At 37.7% G+C, this 26,861-nt stretch overlaps 1 protein-coding gene across 3 annotated transcripts; it reads left to right on the top strand.

Moving 5' to 3' along the window:
* The first annotated feature begins 1,367 nt into the window (after positions 1-1,367).
* On the top strand, positions 1,368-26,780 carry DRIP2 (DREB2A-interacting protein 2). 3 transcript variants are annotated; one of them, XM_077391955.1, is made up of 8 exons: positions 1,369-1,572; positions 1,659-1,888; positions 4,362-4,461; positions 8,777-9,110; positions 9,587-10,026; positions 10,146-10,196; positions 15,481-15,553; positions 26,152-26,780. In XM_077391955.1, exons 2-8 carry the CDS (start codon positions 1,723-1,725, stop codon positions 26,323-26,325), a joined length of 1,338 nt encoding a protein of 445 aa, XP_077248070.1. In that variant the 5' UTR covers positions 1,369-1,572; positions 1,659-1,722; the 3' UTR covers positions 26,326-26,780. The 3 variants fall into 3 exon arrangements, with proteins under 3 accessions (XP_077248071.1, XP_077248070.1, XP_077248069.1); XM_077391954.1 differs by having other exon boundaries at positions 1,369-1,544; XM_077391956.1 differs by lacking the exon at positions 15,481-15,553 and having other exon boundaries at positions 1,368-1,544; positions 26,152-26,325.
* The last annotated feature ends 81 nt before the right edge of the window (positions 26,781-26,861 follow it).

A 26,861-nucleotide genomic window follows, 5' to 3' on the forward strand; every position in this document is an offset into this window, starting at 1 on the left:
CACTTGGGTGTTCTCCAATTGGCAATTGCTAGTGCCTGATTGGGTGCATTATACAGTGTAGGATCATGTGGTAACAATCGATGCTCGATCAGGTGAGGTCTGGGATCGCCAGTTCACGACTAGTCACGTACCAACGATAAAATGTCTATTGGGTGCGATTTAGGCCACATGTTGGTGATCAATTATGATCTAATGGTCAAATAACATTTACATGACAGATCGGGGTTGTACACAAGCCAACAGTTTACTAAAGAGCCGATCTGGATCGTAGAATTACGATCTAATGTGATCTAACAGTCAAATAAGTAGTATGTTGATCAGGGGCATCGAAATGATACTTTTCAACTAGAAAAAGACACTAGAAGGTCTATAAATAGATAAAAAAAAAAAATATAACATTTGTGAATGAATATGAGATTCCATTATGTGAAGCATAGTTTGGTAATTTACAAAGCCTTCTTCTCCCTCTCTATAGATTTATAAACTCTATTTTTTTGACCCATTTCGTTCCTCCGTCTGGTTATCTATTTTTCACGGAAAAAACCAATATCCCTATGATTTGCCAAAATCCTAAGGTGTTGATCCGGACGCACATTAATTATTCAAGTGGTGCTGTAGAATATTATCTCAAGGAAAGCAACATTAATAGCACGCCCTAAAATTAGTAATAGACCTTAAAGCATCATTTCTTTCATATATCTTACCAAACTTCTTAATCCTCAACATGCCGGCCCAAAGGGATTCAAGTTCAGCACTTCAAAAAAAAAAAAAAAAAACACTGCACATAATCCATGTGGACACACATTCAATGTATGTTTTTATAACTATGGAAATGAGAAGTGAATTTACAAATCCCCTTCACTTACTGTGAAATCCTCATCTGATCGAGGACATGTGTGGTGTAAAATTGGGTCAAATTTGCTGGTCCCATGCATTTATCGTGTGTCTCACCAGTATCCTCAAAATAATATGGACACTTACATTAACACATGTCCAAATCTCACAGGGGCATTCACATATTTTCAATACAATGTCCAATCAATCATCCTTGCCTTTTGATATCAACACCATCCGTTCTCTCTTATTCTGTTTTCTCTCCTCTTCACCCTCATTTGGATACATTCTTTTCACTTCTTTTGACTTCTAACATGATCTTTATTAACGGAAATTTGTTCTTTCTCACCCTATTCATACTTCATACAACCTTCGTACCACTAACATGCGCCAGGGTCACATTTTATTCCCAATTGCAATACCCCAACCCCATAACACGTGGCGTGTTCAGATTGCAGGCGGAGTAACCCACGGCGCACGTTAGCTTACGGCGCACGTTAAGACATAAGACTCGTGCCCATCGTTTTACATAAAAAACCTTCTCGGTCCATACTATTTCGTCGAAACTCGCCTCTCTCAGATCAATCCACAAATCCTTTGTCCAAATCAAGCAAAACCCACGTAGCTACGTCTCAGATAATCAAAACCCATTTGCGGATCCACCCCAAAATCCCTTCTTTTGGCGTATTTCATCAGATCAAACCACCCATGTAAGAGGAAAAAAAAAAGAAAGAACAGGTTTTGTTTCCTTATTTTTCTCTCTCTCTAATTAGCCTCTGTTTTGTTTGCTTTTGATGCTTACGTTTTCTCGTTGGTGAATGCAGTTTTGGAGAGAAACATCTCGGAAATCATGAAGAAAATTCGCTATTTTTGTTGGGTTTCTCTAACATGCATAGGGTAGGCATTAGGCACGTATCTGAATGCATTCACACGTGTGAGATGACTACCCAGGTGGTGAAAGTCAGGAGAGAGACTCTTGCAGCGTGCATGACATGTCCCCTCTGTAACAAGTTGTTAAGGGAAGCTACCACCATATCTGAATGCCTTCACACGTGTGAGTTTTGGTTCTCATGGTGACTTTCTGAATTTTTTTTTTTTTTTTTTTTCAGTTTTATGATCTGGGTTATTATAATCTTTTGGTTTTGTGATCTGGGTCTTTCTTATATAATCAATTCTAGGCTTGGCTAAGAAGGAAAGGGTAAAAATGCCATCTTTCGTTGCTTCTATTTTTGTTTTCTTCTTTTTCAGATTTGAGGTTTCTCGCTTGTTTTGCGTACATATGTAATTGGTCCAAAAATTGGAGCTTGATGATTGAATAGTGGGTGTTGTATTTGTATTGAGTTTTATAATGCTGTGAAAGAGAGTATATTTGTGATATGGGCTAAAGGGCAGGTCTACGGAAAAAAGATAGTGACTGGTTTATGGAGTTCCCTCTACATAGAGTAGGCTAGTATTTGGGTTTTTGAATGGACCCTGGCCCCTGGGAGCAATATGTTAGTTGAATGAATGGATGAAATTGTTAGTCTGGCCTAGGCATTGAGTATGGGTTTGTCCCAAGGTTACCAGAGCGGGCATCGAAAGCGGGAATCGAAAGCAGGAATCGAAACGGGAATCGAAGCGGAACCGAAGGCTCCCAGGGAAGAATCCTGCTTCCTTGGTTTGTCCTTAGTTTTTTTTACGGCCTGTTCCCTTTTGGTGGAGAGATCAATAGACCAGTGAGAGGAATGATGTGTTGCATCCTTAGTATTGAGAATAATAAAGGTCAATTATCATATTCCATTACGCAACATGGGTTCCCCTTTGTCATTTGAACGGTCTAGATGTCATCAACTCAGAGCAGCATATTCTATTATGCAACATGATTTTTCCCATCGTCGTTTGAACCATCTAGATATTGTCACCTCAGAGTGGAATGTTAGTATCATCATAATTTTCATTCTTAAAGCCTGTTACTGATGTTCCATGATTAATAGGGATAATGTAGGGAGTTTGGTCTATTGACGCTAACGACTACTTGTGTTTATCTGCTAATAAAGATCCCTTGAAGCTATTCTTTACCTATCAAAGGATGCATGCCCTTGTCACATCCATGTTTACAAATTTTAATCCTCTATTCCTTATGATCTGCTTCTGCCAAAAAACCAAAATGTCATGATCTCTATATCAATCTGTGTCAACAATAGATACCTACTAACGTAGTTTTTTGGATGCAATGGCCCAACACGGTGATAGGAATTACATATCAATACAGCAATCCCTAGTCGGATATCTTCCTCTATACATTGGAAAATTGAAATTTACTAGTAGTTTCAGGGGGCTTTGCTTGCATGTAGATGTGGTAATTCTATATTAAGTTGGCTCCTTAGGAGGGTCTTGAATGAACTTAGTTTATGGATGCCACATATAGATTTCCCTCATCGCCATTGTTTACTTACAGAGGATAGCTTCCTCATGTATATTATATACATTTATTTCTTTTAGCGTGCGTGTGTATAAAATTTTCTAAAGGATTCATTAGCCGACCCCAACTAGTTTGAGACAAAGGCTTAGTTGAGTTGTTGAGTTGAATGTGCGCGCGCACGTGTGTGTGTGATTATATACATTTATATCTTTTAATGTGCGTGTGTATGTGTGTTTGTTGTGGGGGATGGGGGGAGTCTCTCTGTAGAGTGTAGAGGGTTTGTGACATCTTTGCTGAGGGTTTTGGACTTTTTTAGTCACTGCTGCCTTTTTAGGCTTTTGGATGGTCATGGAAGGCTACTAGTCTCGCTGGTGGATTTATTGGCTAATTATGAAGTTTTTGTCTTGAATTTGTTAGTTGCCAATAATCTAAGGACTGAGGGTCTTTGGCTTTTTGATGGATTTTTCTTCTCATTTTTGGAGCCTGAGTTTAAACAAATTGAAGCAAAAATTCCATTACAAGTCTCCCAAACGTTATTGTTAACTTGGATTATTTACTATTAGATTTTGTTCAATGCTTTATTTGGGCAATGCCATGCTGGAATGTACTTTACCTGTGTTTTTCAGTCCGGTTCAAAGTAAGTCTCTAATCAGTTTTCGATTTGGGAAATCTACTAAATTATAACTTCCAAATTCAGAGAAACTATGGAATTAAAAGTATGATCCTGAACCAAATCCTCTTTTAAAAAATCAAGGGTTTAGAAAACAAGAATAAGGAAAATGATAGGCGCTGAGACTCATTAGACGCTCTTCTAACAAATAATGTTGACTGCATTGGTAGAGGAATCTTTCTATCATAACTGTTGAAAGGATCACCTAATATACATATATACACACAGTGGAATATCAAATGATTATTAACAATCCAAATCTGCAACATTTGATATTTCTTTGTATGAAATTTTTTAGAATTGTTGCCGATCAATTTGTCCTATGCATCAATTATTTTGGGTTTGCTTTCTCTTTTTGGCGAGTTAGCATGATGTGTTTTTGTCTATGATTCAGATGTAAATTCTTAGCTGTTAAGATGCAATATCTGATAATTTATCTCTAAAATTTTGAACCAGTTTGCAGGAAATGCATATATGAGAAACTCTCTGATGAGGAGGTAGATTGCTGTCCAATATGCAATATTGACCTTGGTTGTGCCCCAGTGGAGAAGCTCAGGTCATCTTATCTTTCATACTTGTTATTCTACACCACTTCTATTTTTTTTTCTTCTTTTCCCTTCTATTTTTTCTTTTGTTTCTGATTGATTATAATTAGGAAAAGTTTATCTCTCTTATGTACTTCTATGCGCAAATTGATGTTCTAACCCTTAAGAGTCTGGTTAGATTATGTTGATTTATATCTATATATTGGTGTAATTCTGTCATTATTTAAATTATTAGGATGGGGCCCGTCGTCAATGGCCCTTGGTGACAGCTTATGTAATTACAAGAATTTTTTATCTAACTATACAAGTCGTTACAGGATTGGATTTACAAATCTCCACAACTCCCACGGAAGCATTCTTATCTTTCTTTATTTTCTTCATACATCTTCTCTTTGATGTAGGATGGCCAACCAAAACACGATCTTAAAAGGAGTCCTAGCAAAAATATGACTCAAGAAGCTAGTTAGGGTTTGGTATTGAGGAATTGAGGGTTGGATGAGATAAATCTGGAAATTAGGGTTGGGTATTGATGTCTCAAGAAAGTAGGTAGGGTTTGGTATTGAGGAATTGAGGGTCGCATGCGATAAATCTGGAAATTAGGGTTAGGTATTGATGGATTAAAAAAGATTTAAGGTGGTTGGAAAATTGGACAGATTTAGGGCTTCACGAAAATATGGGATTAGGGTTTCTAACAATTTGAAATATGCAGGAAGTATTATTGATTCAATAAAAAAAAAAGAACAATACCATTTTTAAGATATCTCTGAATCAAGGAATGTTTATAACTGTTAAGAGTTTAATTAGTTTAGGTTAATTTATATCTATAATTGGTGTAATTCTGTCATTTATCTTTATTCAAATCATTAGGATGGGGCCCATCATCAATGGCCCTTAGCGACAGCTTATGTAATTACAGGAATTTTATTCTAAGTATACATGTCGTCGAGGGATTGGGATTGTGAAACTCCACAACTCCCATAGAATCATTCTGAACTTTCTTTCTTTTCTTCCTTTAGCTTCTCTTTGATGTAGGATGGCCAACCAAAAACACGATCTTAAAAGGAATCCTAGCAAAAATCTGTTTCAAAAAGGTAGGTAAGGTTTGGTATTGAGGAATTGAGGGTTGGATGGGATAAATCCAGAAATTAGGGTTAGGTATTGATGGATTGAGAAGGATTGAAGGTGGCTAGGATATTGGACAGATTTAGGGCTTCATGAAAATATGGGATTAGGCTTTCTAACTACCTTGTCTTTTATTATTTAACTAGATGTCAAAAGCTATTACAATTCTCATAATGCTCTCAGCAGCCAATTAAATAGGAAAAGACAAGGTGAGTTTGTGTCTATATCAAAACATGGTAATGCAAATATTAGTAGCCTAAAAAATAGAGCAATAACATTTTTAGGATAGGTCTAAATCAAAGAATGTCAGAAAGCTAAATCTATGATCTAGAACCTATGATTTGGCCGGTACTTCGAGTTTATTGCTGACACACGTGTCATGCCTTGTCCGACACGACACCTGTGTCTACACGTGTTGACACTCCTTTAGACACTTTTAAATGTATTGCTAGAAGTGTCTGTAACTTTATATGTATGTATGTGTATGAGTTTTACACTATTTCTAGATTTTTAGGGGTTGCCATGTCAGATACCTCATATCCGTGTCAAAACTCAGCACATAAATCCATGTCCACAAATCATGATTATATGTACTTTCTATTTTAGCCGTGTCCCCGTTTCTAACCTTTTGGTTTATGAAATATAAATATTTTGGTATTTTTTTATGAGATAAGGTCATTTTTGTCATTTTCCATTGACAAACCATTTTTCTAGGATTTCTCTATTTTTAGGATTTTATCATTTTTTATTTTGATAAAAAAACCATTTATTGTTGTTATAAATACTACTATAAAATGGATCACGCAGGGGGACCAACTTATTTGTATGATCCAAACCTTTCATTTAGCGTTCCTAACACTAGATAGGCCATGAAATAAAAAATCTCATCGGGATGATGATCCTAGCCCTCTAATATATTTGGTGAGATATCGACGTTTAAAAAAAGTTATACGTTTACGCTCTACAATATGTGGTCACTGAAATACTGGAAACGGGATACGAGCTTTAATTTTCTCTATACATTGGAACAAAGGAAATCACTTGGGGTAAACCATTTTGAAGGGAAGTACCCCCACCAAAGTAGTTCACCCCAAAATGGCTTACCCCCACACTGGAACAGACCCTAAGGGCCCGTTTGGATACCTCCCATTTTGTATTTGGATTTGGAATTGAGTTTTGAATACAAAATGAATAGATCCCGCAGCTCATGTAGAGGGAGAGAGAGAGGGAAGGGGGTACTTCCTAGTGGAGGGGAGAGGTTGAGGAGCAAAGAGGGTGAAGGAAACTGCCAGATCTGTGGATTTCCAATTTCTTATTTCCACAGCAAAATTAGAAATCTGATTTTTTCCACTGTCAGCTGTTGAATTAGAAATCCAAGAATTTGATCCGATCCAAATTACAATGCAAAAGGGGCTGCAAATGTGAGAAATCCAAATCAAAATCTTCTCTGCATCCAAACGGGCCCTAAGGAATTCCTTTCAACCTTCTAATGTATGATTGTATTGGAGTTTGTAGGGAATGATTTCAAAATTTCAAGAAAGCTGGAAAAATGTTCGCATGGCTTACCCCCTCTTTCTTAACCCCACTGAAACAGACCCTAATGCTCTGTTTGGTTGCCGGGTTTTTTTTTTCCTGGGATTTATGTGGGAGAAAAAAAATCCAAGGAGATTGGTGGGAAAAAAAAAGTCCTAGAAGTATCCCGGTAAAATAAAAATCCCATGTTTGGTTGACCGGACTATAGTGGGGAAAAAAAATGCTTTGTTTGGTTGCTTGAACTGTTGGGAAGAAAAAAATTCTTCTCAAGCTTATTTTTGCTTCCTGGGATTATTTTGGTTCCTGTGAGTATTTTTTTTTTCCTTCCTGTCGTTTCGTGCGGGGTTATTTTGGTTCCTGGGATTATTTTGGACCCACCAAGGGTTTCCTGAGGAAATCCCACAAAAGTCCCAAGAATCAAAAAAATTCCAGCAACCAAACGGAGCCTTAGGAATTACTTTCAACCTTCTAGTGTACGATTGTATTGGAGTTTATAGGGATGATTTGGAAATTTCAAGAAAGCTGGAAAACTGGTGCCCCCTCGTCATGTTGTTTAGACTTTAGAGTTTAACATCAATGGCAGCAGCATAGTTGTTCTTTATCCCGATGACGAGCCTGGGTGTGTTATTTTTTGGTGGAGTGATATTTGATTCTTTTGGTTCTGTCATCGCGTGTTGTGCTATTGGCTCCCCAGCTATCAATGCAGAGGTTAGAGTGGTTTGATGATCAATGCAGAGGTTGGAGCAGTTTGACATGGTATGAAATTCCTGTAGGAATTCAGAACTAGTGAAGTTTGGACTGAAGGGGATTCTTCGTTAGTCATCAACTAGCTAAATAAAGTTTCTTCTCTCCTTTGCCCTTATCCAGTTATTCTCTAAATGTTTTGGAAAGGGCTTTTGAGCACTTCCATTTCTCATACACTGTATTTATCGTGAAGGAAATCTGCTGGCCGATCAACTGGAAAATTTTGGTGTACCTTGTGCATAATTTCTTGCTTCGCATATGTGCCTAATCTTTAGGTTTTTTGTTTTTTGGGTCTGTTTCCTTGGGCTTGTAATCCCTCTTTTAATTGTTGTTTTAAATTTTCATAAAAATGTTTCACCTGTTTAGGGAAAAATTAAAAAATCACAAGTTTGAAACCAGCCTTTTTTTTTCAAAGAAAAACCAGCCTTTCTTTGATTGTAAAAAAGCTTTACATATAGCGAGTACCATAGAATTGGACTGGCCTGGTATGGAAATCTTGGTTTTTAGTTCAATATCCAATTGTTGAGACATAGGGTTCTACACAACTTACCTATGGTGGTTAATCTCTCCACTAAGTTTGTAATAAATATCAGGTTGGTAAAATTGTAAGACTGCAAAGGGCAGATAGTTATCTGCCATTAAAAGTTCTTGCGGGTTTTACTTGGACAGGTCCATATTGGCCTAATTGTATTGTGTGCGCCGAAAACACTTGTGGTATAGTTTAGCCATTTAAGGAAATTCTAATATCCCTTCACCTGCGAAATTCAAATTAGCAATCTGCATTCTTATTTCTCTGCTGGAAGTAGAATACTTTTAAAACTGTTGTATTATTTAGTTCTAATGTACGTCTCTTTTTTCTCTGAAACCGAGGTTTATGTTGGCATGTCTTTTTGTTAAATCACATAATTTGATGTTGATCACTTCCAGGCCAGATCATAATTTACAAGATGTAAGGGCGAAAATTTTTCCTTTTAAAAGGAGAAAGGTTAAGGCACCTGAAGCCATGCCTTCCGTTTCATTGCCTGTTAGAAGGAAGGAAAGATCACTGTCTTCATTGGTGGTTAGTACTCCCCGAGTATCAACACAGACTGGCTTGACTGGACGGAGAACAAAAGCCGTTGCAAGAAAGGCTGCCGCCTTGCGTGGATCACTTTTTTCTGTTGATGAATCCATTAAAAGAGAGGAAAATGCTGTTGGAGATCACCCAGAGAGCGCAAGTTCTCCTGAGTTCCTGAGCAAGATCGCACAAAATAAAAGGCAGGTAAGGAAACGGTAGTCTTTGATTTGTTAGTTCCGTGACATTCAAGTTTTAAGCTCAAATTTTTTCTTTGCCGCATGTTGGGCCCTATGTCACAAATATCTCAGATATTTTCAAAATATCGCGCTTTAATCACGATATTTTAATAAAACGACAAAATCCCGAAATAATCCCGAGATTTTAAAAATATGGTGATATTTTCATTTTTATCATTGAAATATCGCGATAATATCAAGAAATTATCCCGATATGTTTATTTATATATTTTTAAATTTTTTATATATTTCTTAAATAATTTTATTTTTACTGTTTTCCCCAAAATAAACCTGAAAAATAAATAAAAAATTTAATATATCCCGAGATTTTTCCTTGCTGATAAATCCCCGAGAAGGATATTTGTGACATAGGTTTGGCCACTGGATACCATTTTCGTTGCTTTAACTGGCTTTTTGTTGGATTGCCTACTTTAATTGGTGCAGAATTCATCCAATGCAGACCTATCAAACCATACAACTAATAAAGAATCAGAGAATGGTGAAGAACCCTGGCAGGGGAAGGTCGACCTTTGGAAACCTTTAAATTGTTTGGTTGAAGCTGCAAATAGAACAAAGACTCTTAAGTACAATTTAATGGGTTCTGTTGTGAAGTCAGAGCAGCCAAGTGGTCCTGACGGTGAAGTTAAGCCTCATAAAACCAAAGTTAAGCAACATGGGCATAAATCAAAAGTCAAGGATGACAAAAATGGCAACATTCCTGCCCCTTCTGGGTTGGTAAAAGCTAGAAAATTACATGGAAATGGCCGTAAAAGAGCAGCTAGGGAAGTGGGCACTTCAGCCCAAGCCCTGCTTGATGCTTGTGGTGCTAACCGTGAACGAAGATTTAGTCCGATTTGGTTTTCCTTGGTTGCTTCTCATGACCAGTAAGGAGCCACTCTTGAATTTAGGCAATGGTTTTATGCAGAGACTGGATAAATTGAAAATTTTGCCACTGCTTTTCTTTTATATGATGTGATGGTAAATGGTTTTTCTTTTATTTCAGGGAAGGAGATGCACCCTTACCACCGATTTCTGCGTGTTACTTACGGATAAAGTAAGCTTCTTTTGTCCACCTAGCTGGTCTTGAGTATGCAATAATCACAGTTGACTTTCTTTTACTATTCTTTATGCTCTCTGTGTTTTTTTTATTTTGTTTTTGACATCTTAAATTATTATTCTATACATATAACTGAGAGTAATATCATGGAAATGGATGGTTGTTGAAATGCATGCATACTTGTATATTGATATTTGACCATTTTTGTTTTTGTGTCTATATTTTAATGTTCTGCTTATTGGGCTCCATAAATAAGGAATGCTTTTTGACCCCTGCCTCTTTGTTTGTATAAAGATGCTAGAGATCTCTGTTAGACTGAAATCCATCATTAATACACCCACTTTGGATAATTCACAAAGTACTAGGTTGCTTTCAGCAGAGAGCTTTAAGCCAATGTATGAGTGATTATAAATACATATAGACCTCAGCCCGTAGATCCTCTATATAAAGAGGTGTCAGGAATGCAAAGTCCATTCTAATGATGTCAAATTACATCAAGCCTCTTTGGTAAGAATACTTTCTGTGCTTAATCTTCCAATGGGAACTAATTTGCTGGATAACAACTAGTTGTTGAATTCTGCCTTGTAATTGAGTCAAAGGGACTACTCCACACTGCACAAATTGCAAATAGAACTAGGGAGAAAACATAGCTTGAAAACTATTACATCCCAAAGATAGCTTTAAAAAAAAAAAACAAATTACATCCTAAAGATTAAAAAAAGTGTGTTTAGTGCCAGTGCAGTTATTAAGAAACCAAAAATGAACTGTGAACTGTTCTCATTGATTTCAGCGCTTATATATATATATATATATATATATATATATATATATATATATATATATATAGAGGAAACTGTTGGTGAGCTTAAGCTCACCAAACTTATGGTGAGCTAGCTTGCCCAATCACATGGGTCCCACATTTTGGGGAGTGATCCAAACCATTCATTTGCAAGGCCTTATCATAGATAGGGGGTGTACCAAAAATCAGCTCCATAGGATCATCCTAACCCCTCCATTTGTGGAGGACAAAAATGGGGCAAATTTGTGTCTGTCCATTTTTGTCCTCCACAAATGGAGGGGTTAGGATGATCCTATGGAGCTGATTTTTGGTACACCCCCCATCTATGTAAGGGACTTTCAAATGAATGGTTTGGATCATCCTAACAAAGTGGGCCCCCATGTGATTGGGCAAGCTAGCTCACCATAAGTTTGGTGAGCTTAAGCTCACCAACAGTTTCCTCATATATATATATATATATATATATATATATATATATATATATATATATATATATATATATATGAGGAAAAGGATTGTACGCTCGACCGTACCTAAAGTTAGGTACGGTAGAGTGCCAAATCACATGGGTCCCCCATTTTTGGTGGGCATCTAAACCATTCATTTGCAAGGCCCCATCATAGATAGGGTGCATACCAAAAATCAGCACCATTGAATCATCCTAACCCCTCCAAAACTGGAGGCCAAAATGGGCAGATTTGTGGACAAACACTGTCTGTCCATTTTGGCCTCCACAAATGGATGGGTTAGGATGATCCTATGGAGCTGATTTTTGGTATGCACCCTATCTATGATGGGGCCTTGCAAATGAATGGTTTAGATGCCCACCAAAAATGTGGGACCCATGTGATTTGGCACTCTACCGTACCTAACTTTAGGTACGGTCGAGCGTACAATCATATACCTCTTATATATATATATATATATATATATATATATATCTGTGTGTGTGCGCGCGCACACCAGATTTTTAATCCACTGTTTAAATACTCCCCTAAAAGATAGCCGATTCACCTGAATCAACTATCTTTTACCTTGGCCGAGATCTCATCCGAGTTTTGACACACTGTTCTAAACACAGCCCCCAACTTTAGATAGGCCAAATAAGAAACAGCTATATGTTGATGCCCAGCAAAATCCATAAAACAAACTTCTAAAACCATATAACTTCCAAATTAGACTCCATGCTAAAACCAGCCAAAAAATAAGAATATTTCAATTTGAAAACATTAAAAATTTGAAAAGATTCGAGATTCTGTCCTACCAGGTCACAAAAGATTAACTTGAAAGACTTTCTATGAAAAAAACTAAAACCTCTCGGTCTATCTTATCTCAAGTAGGAACCACTAAACTTAGAGATACACTTGAACCCACCTCAAACTCCAAATAGCCTTATCACATCAAAGTTTCATTAGATCCATTATTAGAAACATCATTAAAGGAAAACTTCCAGAAGCCTTCAAACACAGTCCACCAGTATTTCCAAATTAGGCATTCTTGGAACACATCAAACTTGCCTTTGAAAGAAGTTTTTTAGCTAAAACTTTTACCAAAGAGGGAGAATGTAAAAAACACCTGTAGGTCACAAGGTCACTCATTTTATGAGAAAGGACAGAATTCAAATAAATTGAGATAAAATAAAAAGAAAATAATGGTAAGATGTAGTATCAAAGAGGACAGAAAAAAATGAACAAGCATTGTGTTCGAATGACAATCAAAAAATTGGTTAGTGACTGAACCTAATATTAATATACATCATGAGAATATGGACGAGCTTACATGATCCTTAAAGGCTGGGTAACTCATGTGGTAGAGTTTTCTGAATTCAGCGCTAAAATCAAATAACACATGATCTTCTTCATTTTCTTTTCTAATTACTTGCATCAACTTTGGTAGGGCTTGCATTTTTTGACTAGTGGCCCTACACATCATAGTGCTAGTAGAAAAAGTATAGTGGTTTACCTTCTAGACTGCCATAGAACCCCTTTGGTAAATTGGTTTTGTAATGCATATAAGATTTGTTATGGCAGTGCTGAACGCCCCTGTTTTGTGTCAGGATTGTGTTTTATGGATTCCCCTAAGTGTTAGCTGTCCTCCTTTTATTGTCTGCATGGATTGTTGAAATTAATTTATCGTTCCTTTGTTAAGGTAAGTTCCATGGATTTTATTTTAACTTCTCCGAATGTTTTCAAAAAAAAAAAAAAAAAAACAAGAATGATGTTTCATGTACAATTTCACTGTCGGGTATTTATTCATGTGCCACTCTTTAATTGTTTGATATTTTCTTTGAGGGTTTTCTTATGCTAAACTTATTCTCTAATGGTATTCCAATTTCATATGGTAGTCGGTAACCTTTTCTGTGGGAAATTATGGTCTATAGGCATTTTTCTGGTGTTTCTGTTTGCTCTGTCCATATAGGTCATATGGGCCATTTTTTTTGGTGACATCCTTGGTTTATTACTAGTGTGATACTTTGGTGACATCCTTGGTTTGAGTCACGGAAACAGCCTCTCTGCAAAGCAGGGGTAAGGCTGCGTACATCTAGCCCTCCCCAGACCCCGCAATGGCGGGAGCCTCGTGCACTGGGCCACCCTTTTATCCTTGGTTTATTATCAATGTGATACTTTGGTGCACGTGTAAGGTCGTCCCGGGAATCTATTTGATAGCTTCATATGATTTTGTCTTTATGTAATTGATTGTTTCTTTTGTTTGTGATTCATGGGTGAATCCTTGTACGATGTGTATTGCTCACTCTCATTACAGTTGTGACTTGGTGGGTGAGTGACTATTTTGTGATGCTTCTTGTGAATGTATTAGGCACACATAGTCTCAGCCGCAACCAAGGATTCCTGATTCTTTAATATTTCATAGCTGTAGGACTGTAAGTCTGTGAGTTTCTTTGTGTTTTTCTGCATCGAGATTCTAGATGCTCCCTTGCAAATCTCAGATTTCAGAAATTTGGGTGTACCTTGATCTGAGGGTACAAATCTCCATATTGATGCACCATTCAGTGACTGGATTTTGTTAGTAGGTGTTGCCAGTTGTTTTGTATTGTTGGGAAAGTTGCCTTATTTCCCACCCACATGGGTTGCTTGGGTGGGAAGGCAAGTAAGCAAAATTAAAAGCACTGTTTTTTTAGGATTTGGGAAAAACCTAATGTATTTAATACCCTCTTCATACGAGTGTGTGTGGGAGGCAGCATTGCAGCAAGAGAGAGGCAGGAGGCTCTTTGGGGTGTTTTGGCTGCCTCAAGGGCTAGAGAGAAGAGATAAGAGAGAAGATAAAGAAGAGAGAGAAAGAGGGAAAGAGAAAAGGGAGAAAGAAGAGGGTTTCTTTCTGGGGTTTTCTCTTGGGTTTTTTCTCTTGGGCATTCTCTTGGGTTTGTTGTCTCTCGGTGTATGGTCTTGGGTGAGAGAAGCAAGGGTTGCGGGTTTGTGAGTTTTGGGTTAATCCATTGTAGTCCTCGTATATTGTTTTCTCACAGTGAAGATCGTGTTTCTCACCCGTGGATGTAGGCTTGGCTGAACGCTGAACCATGTAAACTCTCGGTGTTCATCTTCTGGCTTGTGTTTGTTTATTTACTTTTCCGTTAATTTGTGCACGATCGGTTCAGATCTGCCCTGCAGATTTTTCTCAACATGTATTTCATATAACATAATTGTTTTGTTATTCTTATATATATATATATATATATATATATATATATATATATATATATCCATGAACTAGTTAAAAGAGTACCTTTTTATTTTATTTTCTTAGGTTAGATTGTTATTATGTGTGTGAATTTTGAATGGTCATCGAAGCTTCTTTGCACCCAGGGATAGTTTCCCACCAATTACTAGTTAGAGGCAAGCTCTCCCTATGCCTCCTAGGCAGTGTACAGTCCTGGCATGTTAAGCATATGCAAATGGTTCCTTTTATGTGAAATTAGGAGTAATAGTCCTTCTAACCTATGTAGGACAGTCCTAGAAATTCCTACACACAATTAAATCAAGCCGGGGTTGAGCCTCTAGCTCAATTGGTTGAGGCTTTGTTCTCCAACCTTGTGGTCAGAGGTTCAATCCCAGCTTACCTACCAAAAAAACAAAAACAAAAAATAGATCAAGCTTCTTCAGGTTAAGTAGTTTTTGGTGTGGTGTATTTTGGTTATTCATTCATTTTATTAATCTTTTTTAGATTTGGTTTTCACCATCGCTTATCTTATTGTCTCGTTATTTTTTAAAGCTTAGAATCTTGCCTTGGATGATGTTAACAATGCATACTAATGCGATCATCATGTGAAATTACTTGTTTATATCAATGTTACAAGGTGTTTCTGTTGATTTTTCTTTAATCTTTGTCTGTACAAGTATTTGAAGATAGGAAATTACTTGCTTAAGATATTTTATACACTTTCTTCATTCAATCTTTCATTCATTTGTCTATCAGAAAAATGTCTTATTTCATACTGATGTTTTTTTTTTCCTTTTCTTGTTATAGAGATGGTAATTTGCCTGTTTCTTTTATCCAAAAGTACCTTGTAAGGAAACTAGATCTTGCGAGTGAGGATGAGGTGAGTTCTCAATCTCGTTCCTGAAAAATAAATCAATGACACACATTAATATATGTTGCCTATTTGAATTTCCAACATTTTTTTTATACAAATAATAGTTTAGCTAATTAAAAGTCTTCCCTCATAATGATGTGGTAAGCTTTAGTGTCGTCAAATATGTCTTATGCCCCGATTGATTACCTAAGCTGTTTAGGGGGTAGGGGTAGGGGGCTTCCCTAAGGATCCTTTTTGGTGAGTGGAAATGACAAGGAAACACTTCTTAATATATGTTGCCCATTTGGATTTAATGATCAATTATATAAAAGTGATGTTTTCTCTGCTTATTAAGATGCGTATATAATGGCTCATGATCTTGGGTTTCATATGTTTCAAAAAAAAAAAAATAATAATAATAATAATAATAATATATAGAGAGAGAGAGAGTGTGTGTTTCTGCGCACGTGCGCAGGAGCTCCCTGTGCACAAGTAGCTCCTGCGCACAAGTGGCTTAAAAAGCCACCAATTGGTTCGTATGGCAGGTCCACCTCTGCGGGGTCCACAAAAAACGACCAATCGGTGGCTTTTTAAGCCACTTGTGCGCAGGGAGCTCCCTGCGCACGTGTGCAGAAACACTTTTCTCATATATTTTATATATATATAATACTCCAGGGAGTTAAAAGTCTTCCTTTAGAATGGTCTTTTAAACTGTAGTGTCATCAAACGTATCCCAAGCCTTCGTTGAGTAGGAGAGAGAGAGAGAGAGAGAGTGAGAGAGAGAGAGAGGGGCATCATTTTGGTAGGCAGAATTGAGAAGGCAAGTGCCTACTGCCTCGGAAATGATCTCCCATGTGCTTTCCTTCTAACATGGTATATATATACTGTGATGTGGCTATATTGCATTGGTGTGGGTACGAGCCGGAATCCCAATCGTGTATCGAGTGAGAATTCGGCAAACCGTAAAAAAGATTTCGAGGATTCAACAATATATTTTAATCAATTCTTTTATATAATATGGTAAGTAATATATTGAGAATTTTAATATGATAATTAAATATGATATTTTATTTACATACCAAAAAGCTAACTCAAATGTTGAATAGGATGGATGCTATGTTTAGTTGACCTTACAATTTCGATACTTAAAAGACAAATGTACATAGTTTTATGGCTTACCTGCCAAAACGCGTACTAGAACAATGCTTAGTACTATAGGTTTTACTTATTTAAATGATTATGGTATTTGAATGGTTTGTTGGATAATACCTTTCATCATTCTGTTCTTTGAATGGTTATGATTGACTTTTTTAATTTAAATGGTTTTATATGATTCTTTCCCATAATGCTGTGGAATTAGATAGGGCCCACTCTCCCATATAAACATAGTGACTTACACTATTCACTTGGGATAGGTAATGTGGGACAATCAAAGGAAGGACTAATACTTCACTTTGATACCAAGCTGACGTAGAATGGATCTATACAAGGGACATTAGGGTGAAAATTAGGATTTTGGATCTTAAAATATGTGATTAGATTGGAAAAATATTTATACTAGGTTTACGGTAGGTTCGGAGGAGTGTAGAGGTATCAACGGAACCTACAGACGTATGCCGGGAAGGTGCGGGCAAGGGTTTGGACATGATTAAGGGATGCATGGTTTAGGGTGAGATGAGATGAGAAAAAGAAGAAAAAATGGAGTTTTGAGGTTTTAGGTAATGCCTAAAGAGAAAGAATGTTTTCGGTTCCCGGCATATTGTTTTGTAGAGGACGTAAAAAGAAATAAAATAGAAGAAATATAGATGGCAAGTAATAAAGAAACAATATATTTATCTCAAGGCATCCCACCAAGACTTTTCTTTGGCATTTCACCAAAGAAGAAGAAAATTATGCTAGAATCACACTAGCATTCCCAAGGCTTCACACTAAGGGAACCCTAGGCATCACATCAAGGGAGTCAAGGCCTCACACCTTGGAAAAGCAGACTTTACATCCATGATTTGCAAGCAAAAGAAAAACTGATCTTCCATTCATTCATCCATTGCATCCCTCCCTACTTAAAATTTTCATAATACATGTGTGGGGGGGCCTATTTAAAGCTCTCACAACTCAAAAAACATAAGTAATTTTGATGAAAAAACGACTCTACTACCCCCTATGACTTAAAAGACGTATATAACACTCTAAAAACTAAATAAAACTCTTAACTTAAACAATGAGCATCACCTTCTTAACTCCTTGATTCTTCATGGTATCTTGAATGGTCACCCATCATTTTCCCCCACTTGAAATGGTTCGATCCCGTCGAATATAATGATTTGTATTATGGGTGGGAGTTTGTCGTCTCTGCAAACAGTTGGCCCTTCCAACAGACCAATTATTTCCAACACAGTAAGTATGTTTGACGGTCGTATCCTCTGACGGGCACAATTTCAATATATTCTTTAAGCTTTGTGACCATTGGTGGAATAAATGACATCGTGTTTGCTTTGTCAACATCATCCGCATCCGTTGACACTAACTGAAGCTATCGCAGACTGTCGAATAAGTCTTTTCCATGTGTGCCGAACAAAGATTGTCACCATCTTTATGACTTTATCTTCGTGTAACATGTATAAGCTAAGTATCGTCAGAGTCAGCATGACAATAGTGGCTCCGGTGTGTTACTCTAATTTCATATTCCATAGAAAGTGTCAACAATGATTATTCCGACACAAACTTTTTACTCTTTGCAACCTATGGAGTCTCCAAGGCTAGAAAAGAAGATGCATGGAAATCTCGGTGAGTATGATCCACGTGATCCAAGTGGGATAGCAACCCTTCAAATTTGGCATTTAAATCTTAACATAACTCAACTATTTGATTGACACTACATCTGGACAACACCTTTTCAACCTTAGCTATGATACTAAAATTTGACGTAGGACCGATGTAGTTCTGATACCAAATTTGATGCAGAACAATCGAATGAAGGACTTATACTTCACTCTAATACCAAACTGATATAGAACGATTCTATACAAGGGATGTTAAGGGTGAAAAGGATGGGTGAAAATTAGGATTTTGGATCCTAAAATGTGATTAGATTGGAAATATATTTCTACTAGGTTTAGGGTAGGTTTAGAGGAAAGTGCAGAGGTATGGCGGAAAGCGCAGACGTATGCTCAGAAGATGCAGCTTGCAAACAAGGGATTTGGACAAGATAAGGGATGAAGGGTTTTGGACAAGATTAAGGGATGCAAGCTTTGTTGCATGAATTCTTTGCCCCCTATGCCGATTCCATTTTGACAAGAGAATCAGACATGGTTTCACGTGGGATACCTGGATTCTTGTCGCGGCCGTGTCTTGCACAAATCCTGTTTTTTCGTCCGAATCCGATACTTCTTAATTTTTTTAAACACATTTTCCTTTAAACGCATTTTCTTCTTAATTTTTTTTATATAAAAGCACAACCCGACCTCCCTTAATAAAAACCTTAGTGCCTCGACCCTCCACCCTCAAACATCGATCCTCCTTCCTCCTCTTTCTTCTTCAACTCTCTTAAATAAAAACTCCAACACCTCGACCCTCCACTCAAAATTTTCACACACACACACACACAAGAAAAGAGTTCTTACACCCTAGTGTAGATTAGTTACCTACACCCTAGGCTTAAAATACAATGGGGGCCACATTGTTTGGGTGATCCAAAGCATTCATTTGATAGGCCCACACATAGAAAGGGTGTGCCCAAAAAATCAGCTCCATAGGATCATCCCAACCCTACGATTTGTGGAGGTAAAAATGGACGTTTATAAACCTTTTTGGGCACACCCTATCTATGTGAGGGCCCATCAAATGAATGCTTTGGATCACCCAAACAATGTGGCCCCCACTGTATTTTAAGCCTAGGGTGTAGGTAACTTATCTACACTAGGGTGTAGGAACTCTTTTCTCATGTGTGTTTGTGTGTGTATCTATATATACGGAAAAGTGATTGTGGAGGGTCGAGCATATAACCTTATCTGCTCGGTCGCCCAAACACAATAGTGGGCCCACATTTTTGGATGATCTGATAGGCCTTGACATAGATAGGTTGTGCCCAAAAAATCAGCTCCATAGGATCATCCTAACCCTTCGATTTGTGGATGTTAAAAATGGACAGATTCATGGAGGTTTATGCCCGTCCATTTTTAACCTCCACAAATCAAAGGGTTAGGATGATCCTAAGGAGCTGATTTTTTTATCACACCCTATCTATTTTAGGGCCCATCAAATGAAAGGATTACATCACCCAAACACCGTGGGCCCACGCTATTTCTGGTCAGCGGACTAGATAAATTTATCTAGTCAGCCGACTAGAAACACCTCTCTCTCTCTCTCTCTATATATATATATATATATATATATATATGAGTTAAGTGAAGCTACACATACGTGTAGCTAACTTAGCTACACATACGTGTAGCTAACTTAGCTACACTGACGGCTTAAATACAGTGGGCCCACATTGTTTGGGGAAAGTGATTGTGAGCGGCCCCTCATATAAGCTTATATGAGGTGACCGCTAAAAACATGGTGGGCCCAGATTTTTGGGGTGATCCGAACTGGTCATTTGATAGGCCCTGATATAGATAGGGGGTGCCCAAAAAATCAGCTCCATAGGATCATCCCAACCCTTAGAACTATGGAGGTGAAAGAGGGGAAAATGGGCGGGTATAAATTTGCCCACTTAGCCGTCCAATTTCCCCTCTTGCACCTCCACAGTACGAAGGGTTGAGATGATCCTATGGAGCTGATTTTTTGGGCACCCCCAATCTATGTCAGGGCCTATCAAATGACCGGTTCGGATCACCCCAAAAATGTGGGCCCACCCTATGTTTTGAAAATCGGAATCGAATCGTAAATCGTAATTGGGGTCGAATCGTATCGGATTGTAAATCGTATGTAAATCATAAGATTCATTCAAAAATATAAAAAAATATGTATAATAAAAAATTATAAATAAATTAAAGAATAAAAATAGCCAATTATTCATTTTTCATCCAAATTCATTAATTCAAACAGAAACTACCATGATAAGCATTCAATATCATAATACAAATTGTTTGTTGACAAACTTGACACATACTAATCATCTAATTCTCATCCAAAACCATGAATCTTGGTTAATAATCTTTTAAAAAAGGCACATGATCATATCAATTCTCAAAGTCTCAAACATCAAATGAGAAATATCAATCATAAAAGACGGGAATCGATGTTGTCCTTATTATGGTAGTCTCCCACGTCGACTCCCACCTCGATGTGAGTAATGCCCTCAACAAATGCACTGTTCTCGATTGGTTCGATTTGTTTGATGTCCTAATCCTCCTCTGTCTTCTTCCTTCTAATGAGAGGGATTTCAAAGGCTTCTTGTAATGTAGAAAGGAAATGAGGTCTTTTGAAAGAAAGATAGATTTTCTTTTATACAAAACTTAATTTGGATAAATCGCATAAATCGTATGAATCGTACAATTTACGATCGAATCGTAAGATTCAATAAAAAATTGTAAGATTCATACAAATTAAGATTCATCATGGGATTCAAATCGTTTTGCCTAAGAATCGTAGATCGAATCGTAAATTGAACCGTAAATCGTAAGATTTTCAAAACAATGGGCCCACCATGTTTTTAGCGGTCACCTCATATAAGCTTATATGAGGGGCCGCTCACAATCACTTTCCCCTATATATATATATATATATAATTTTTTAATTTTTATTTTATTTGATAAAGATAAACGAATCCACGAATCCTACTTTGGGGGGTTTGCCGAATCTGACACCTCGAATCCGTGTCGGATCCTGACATGCGAATCCAGAGAGATACTTTATCGATTGAATAGTGCAATGGCCTTCATACAAAGAAGACGGAGGAACTTGATTACTACCAGGCCATGGTCCCCACTATCAAAGACACAAAGAATCAGAACTGAACATAGATTTTTTGAGCTATTTGCTGGTTTAAATCTAGGTATACAACTCTAATGTGTTCAAGTCGTCGTGAAAGATGAGTTACCCTCTCTCTCTTAAATCAATTTACAACATATTAGAGGTGAGGATAGCAGAAAAGATACAACTATGGGTGCCGGTTGCTTTATCTATAGCATGGGTGAGATCATTACCATCATTCTGTTTTGTTTCGGCTTATGACCTATGGGAGGGGTGGAAAGAGATTTATTTTAGTGCGGAGAGGCGCCCTCTGATTGTATAACATTGGGAGGCTCCTCCGTGTGGGCTATTCACATTGAACTTTGACTGGTCAAGTCTTGGCAACCGAGGCCCTGCAAGAGTTGGTGGCGTCCTTAGTGACTTTGAGGGCTCTGTTATTTGGGCCTTTCTGGTCCCCTAGGTGTGGCAGACGCTAGCGAGGCGGAGGTTAGAGCGGTCTATTAGGGCATTAAATGCTTGGACAATGCATTATTGGATAAAGTTATTTTGGAGGGAGATTCCAAAAATGTTATTCGGTGGCTTCGTGGCTCGGCTGTCCCTCCGTGGAGATTTGCACATTTCTTTGATGAGATTCCAGATAGGTTGCTTGGGTCGTCGATTATTTTCAATCACATTCGTAGATCTGCTAATAGTGTAGCGCAGATAGGTTGGCAAGGGAAGGGGTGGGAAGGCTTGAGCTAGAGTTGTTCGACTTTCTTCCCCCTTTACTTTATTCTTCTTTTGCATTTTTTTTGCTTTTTGTGTTTCTTCTATTCTGCTTGTAACTCATTGGGGATCATCTTGGTCTCCCTTTTCTCATTGCATGAAATTGCAACCATTCAAAAAAAAATAAAAATGGGTGCTGGTTGAGCAACTAGTGTGGAACATTCATTCATAGCAATGGACTAAAAGGGAAAAAAGGCCTGCGTTGCAAGAAAGAAGGCACACCAAATATACATGCTAGAATATTCACCCACAGAGAATTTATATGATGGGTGGCCGTGAAAACATGTGAAGTCTAAAAGAAGTAGGTATGGCCCACTTTTTTCGATGATCCAAACCGTTCATCTGTTTGGGCACAACGTAAATAGGTTGTGCCCCAAAAATCAGTTCCATAGGATGATCCTAACCGTCCGATCTGAACTGATCTGAATATGGAGATTTCCAAAAATCATTTATGGAATCTTCTACAGATCGGAGGGGTAGGATCATCCTATGGAACTGATTTTTGGGGCACAACCTATTTACGCTGTGCCCAAACAGATGAACGGTTTGGATCATAAAAAAAAGTGGGCCGTACCTACTTTTTTAGACTTACGTGTTTTCACGGCCACCCATCATATAAATTCTCCACCCACATATTAGCCCTAAGATGAGATCGACTAGTGCAAACATCGTTTCCATTGAGGGGGATCAGGGAGGTAGTTACCAATCAACATGCTACAAGAGCTCAACAAGAGACTCAAATGATCAGGCTATTAAGGATCTTAGTCAACAACTTGCTACCCTCAAAGCTTCATTGAGCACCTTACCTGATGGGTAAGCACAATGATGTCCTTTTCTCCTCTTTCTGGTGGGGTCAAATTCTCATTTGGATCCTTCTTTGTGAAAGGGATCTATAAACTTTCTCTCTATTATTCATGTTCCAATTATTCCTTCTGATTTTATATCAATTTGCAGTCTCCAATAACAACTAAATTGAAGTGGGTTTTTATCAGAGAAGCAGGATTCGTTCCTGGAGTTGGGGATTCGTGAATCCCCGAATCGCGAATCCGAACCGTGATTCGATTCGAATCCCCGATTCTGGGGAACCCCGATTCCCAATTTATGAAAACCCCGATTCCCACTTTATAGGAACCCCGATTCCCAGGCAATTCCCTGCGAATCCCCAGTGAATCCCAACTCCCCACGACTCTCAGCGAATCCCTGACGAATCCCCGACGAATCTCTGGCAAACCCACGATTCCCGCTTCCAACCATCCCAGGAGCCTTCGATTCCCGCTTTCGAATCTCGAATTGAATCCCGCTTTCGATTCCCGCCTTGGCAACCTTGGTTTTTATCATTCTTATTGCATCTTTCCGGACTAGGAAACAAGAAAGATGATTGGTAGTGATCGTGAGGATAATGGATTGTATTTTTTGGATATGAAGAATATCAATCCAACTACCCACCATTCAGTGTTAGTTATCTTACTAGTCAGGGGTATCTGTGGCATTATCGGTTTTTGGGATGAGTTGGTATGATGCCTTCTTGCCTCAGGGTGCGATGCCTTAGATCCTATAATGTGATGCCTGGGAGACCCATAGTCCCTAAACCTTTTTTCCTTTCTTTTTTCTTCTTCTCCCCTTCTCCATCATTTTTATTTTCTTTAGTTCTTGAAGCCTGCAACCTAATAACTGTCCTTGAAAACCAGTCTACTTAGAATCCGAATAGCTTTCAATCCAACTGTCCGATTTGGATCAAATTTTGGGGGTTCCATAACATACCCGAAAATCAATCCGATCCAACGGTTATAATCCTATATTAGATCTGAACCATCCATTTCTCAAAAACTGCAGATCCTGTTATTTCTTCCCAGATCAATGATCCTGCGATCAATTGTCATCCAACTTTAGTAGGTCCATTCTAGATACATGTCCTAAACTAAATCCAAATATCTACTTGATCCAACAGTCGGTTCATCCTAAACTCCTCTGTTTATAGATCTAATCCAGATCTGCACCCTATTCGAACACCCCCTTATTCTTTTTATTTATTTATTTATTTTGAGAAAACACCCCCTAATTCTTAGATCACCGTCTTCCCTCTCCCCATAGACCGTCCTTCATCAAGAAGAGATGCCTACATAGGTTGGCCTCTTTTTTATTTATTTCCTTTTTAGTGTCCTCAATGGTCATGGGAAGTCAAGGATTCATCTCATTTTAAACTGAAGTCATACTCAACTGTTCTTGGAAACTGGTAGTCTAAACTCCATCACTTAGGAGCTATGTTTCACCAAAATTAGCCATTCACAAAGTCACCACGGAGCTTAGACCCTCCTCATTAGAAATGGCTGCCTATTTTTTATTTTCCAATAAAATTCCAAATGCACCTGCAGTTTCTTTTACTCATGTTCAGACACTTCCTACAATATACACAGAAAATGCTTGAAACTTGCATTTTCCCATTTGACATGTGGGGCAAGAATTTGATGGTCATGTTGTTGCTTTGGTGGGGGCACTGCATTTACATGCAGGACTCACAGGGTTGGCTTCAACTTGATAATCTAAGAGCTTGATTAGGAGCTTTTTGGGGTTTTTCGTGTTGAATGCTGACCATTGTTGATTATCAAGTTGCAACCAGACAGTTAAGATTGTCTTACTCCTTCCTGCCGCATGAGTCCAGCATGTACACTTAGTGGTCCATGTGATCATTTGCCCTGATCATCATGTGTGGTACCCACATGTACTGACGTGCTCATGTGGCTTGAACAAATCCAGCCCCATAAGGCTAGCAAGCCTTCCTCCTCAAACATAGTCTGCCATGCTACTAAGTCAACTAGTTTATGTTGGATGTTGATAGCTTTTTGGTAATTTTAACCGTACTTCAAAGTTTGGATTTACCAATAAATCATGAAGGCAAATATTCAAAAAATTTAGGAATTGCTTAGGAAGTGTTAGGGGGAAATGGAAAAAATGTGCTTTTTTTTTCTTTTAAATGTGTATATGTGGGGAAGGATATTATCATTTCAAAAAAATATGGGGAATGATCTTTCCACGCACTTTCTCAGCATTTCCACCCTTTTTACTTGTCTTTTCCTGAAATGAAGAAAGAGGCAAGTAGTCGACATGCAGCCATTACTATGAAAAGTGTGAAACAACGTTATTCCAAAGGCTTAAGCTGTTGGGGAAGGCGTTATTTAATCTTTTATACTTTATAACACTCCCCCTCACGTGTGGCCCTAGGGTTGGCCTACACGTGGCCCTTCTTTTTAGGTTGGCCATTGCAAGTGGTTTTTTTTTACTATCATGGAGGTTTGAACTCAGGACCGTTGGCTCTGATACCATGTGAAACAACCAGTTACTCCAAAAGATTAAGCTGTTGGAGAAGGCGTTATTTAATCTTTTATACTTTATAACATAAAGATATAACAGAAAGAAACAAAATGATGTGAAAATATCATTTCTTTATAGATGCGTACACACACACAGTCACTCATTTTTGTAAATAAGACAGCAAGAAGGAATGAAAGAACATATGAGTTCAGTTTTCACAATGTTATTTTCAATAATTTTGAATTTCTCACGAAATTTACTGACAAGATATTAGAAATTGACGAATTTTTCTTCGAATTCACACTTAATTCAGGAAATTTGCTTTTTATCTGAAATGTGAGGATTCTTGAATTATTTGGGATTTTTTAAAGTTTAACATGGGACAGTAGACATTCAAGATTTTTTCTGTTTTTTAATTATGTGGAGTAAATATGATTATACATTGCCTTCTTAATCTTGATTAGAAAAGTGTAAATTGAAGAGGGGAGCCATCTTCAAATATGTGAGGATATCATTTTCCTATATAATGGAAATATTTAAGTCTGCATAAATGTATTTGGCTATTATGGGTGGTTACTATTTAACGTCTCTTTGTGAATGATTTGAACTGAATGATCTGCTAATTGTTTTGATAGGTGGAGCTCACCTGTCAGGGTCAGCCATTGATCCCCACCTTACAAATGCATAATTTGGTAGATAAGTGGCTACAAACGCAATCAACATTGCACAAGGTGGCAACATCTGTAGGTACTTCAGCTAAGGAATTTGTGATGGTTCTTGCCTACGCTCGAAAGCATCCATTACAGTAAAACAACCCTTTCATTCTTCTCTCATCACATCTCCAATAATCTCTATATAGCCTTTTACCAAAATCCAAGCTCTAAATACCTTCAAAGGGTGATTTATGGTTTATCTGGACCATCTAATCCAGGACATCAATTGCTTATTCCAGCACCTCTCTCGTCTTGCCAAATCTTCATGCGCTGGTATTTATTGTTTCATGCTTGCTTTTTTCGGTTCTCTCTCATATATATGTGTGTTTTTACCAGCAGGAGATATGTGAAGAGTAATTAAAATGCTCGGTTTGTACTGTTTACTAGCAATAATAGCTATTATATCAGGGTTATCAGGTTAACAGTTGGGTTACTGTTTAAAGTTATTAGGATGTGTAGTGAACTCAATTTGCGGGGTTCAGTTTGTTCATTCATTATGTGACATTGTTTTGCTAAGTTTGCAAATAGAAATATTTAGTTTATATGAGTAATTAGTAGGATGTGGTTTGAGGGCCTCTTTGGATAGCTTTAAGAAATTATTTGCAAATGGTTTTGAAGCTATATTTTCAATG

This window comes from Tasmannia lanceolata, unplaced genomic scaffold (genome assembly GCF_043159265.1).
Source record: "Tasmannia lanceolata isolate RefF3 unplaced genomic scaffold, GAP_Taslan_0.1 ptg000012l, whole genome shotgun sequence".
Classification (NCBI taxonomy): Eukaryota; Viridiplantae; Streptophyta; class Magnoliopsida; order Canellales; family Winteraceae; genus Tasmannia; species Tasmannia lanceolata.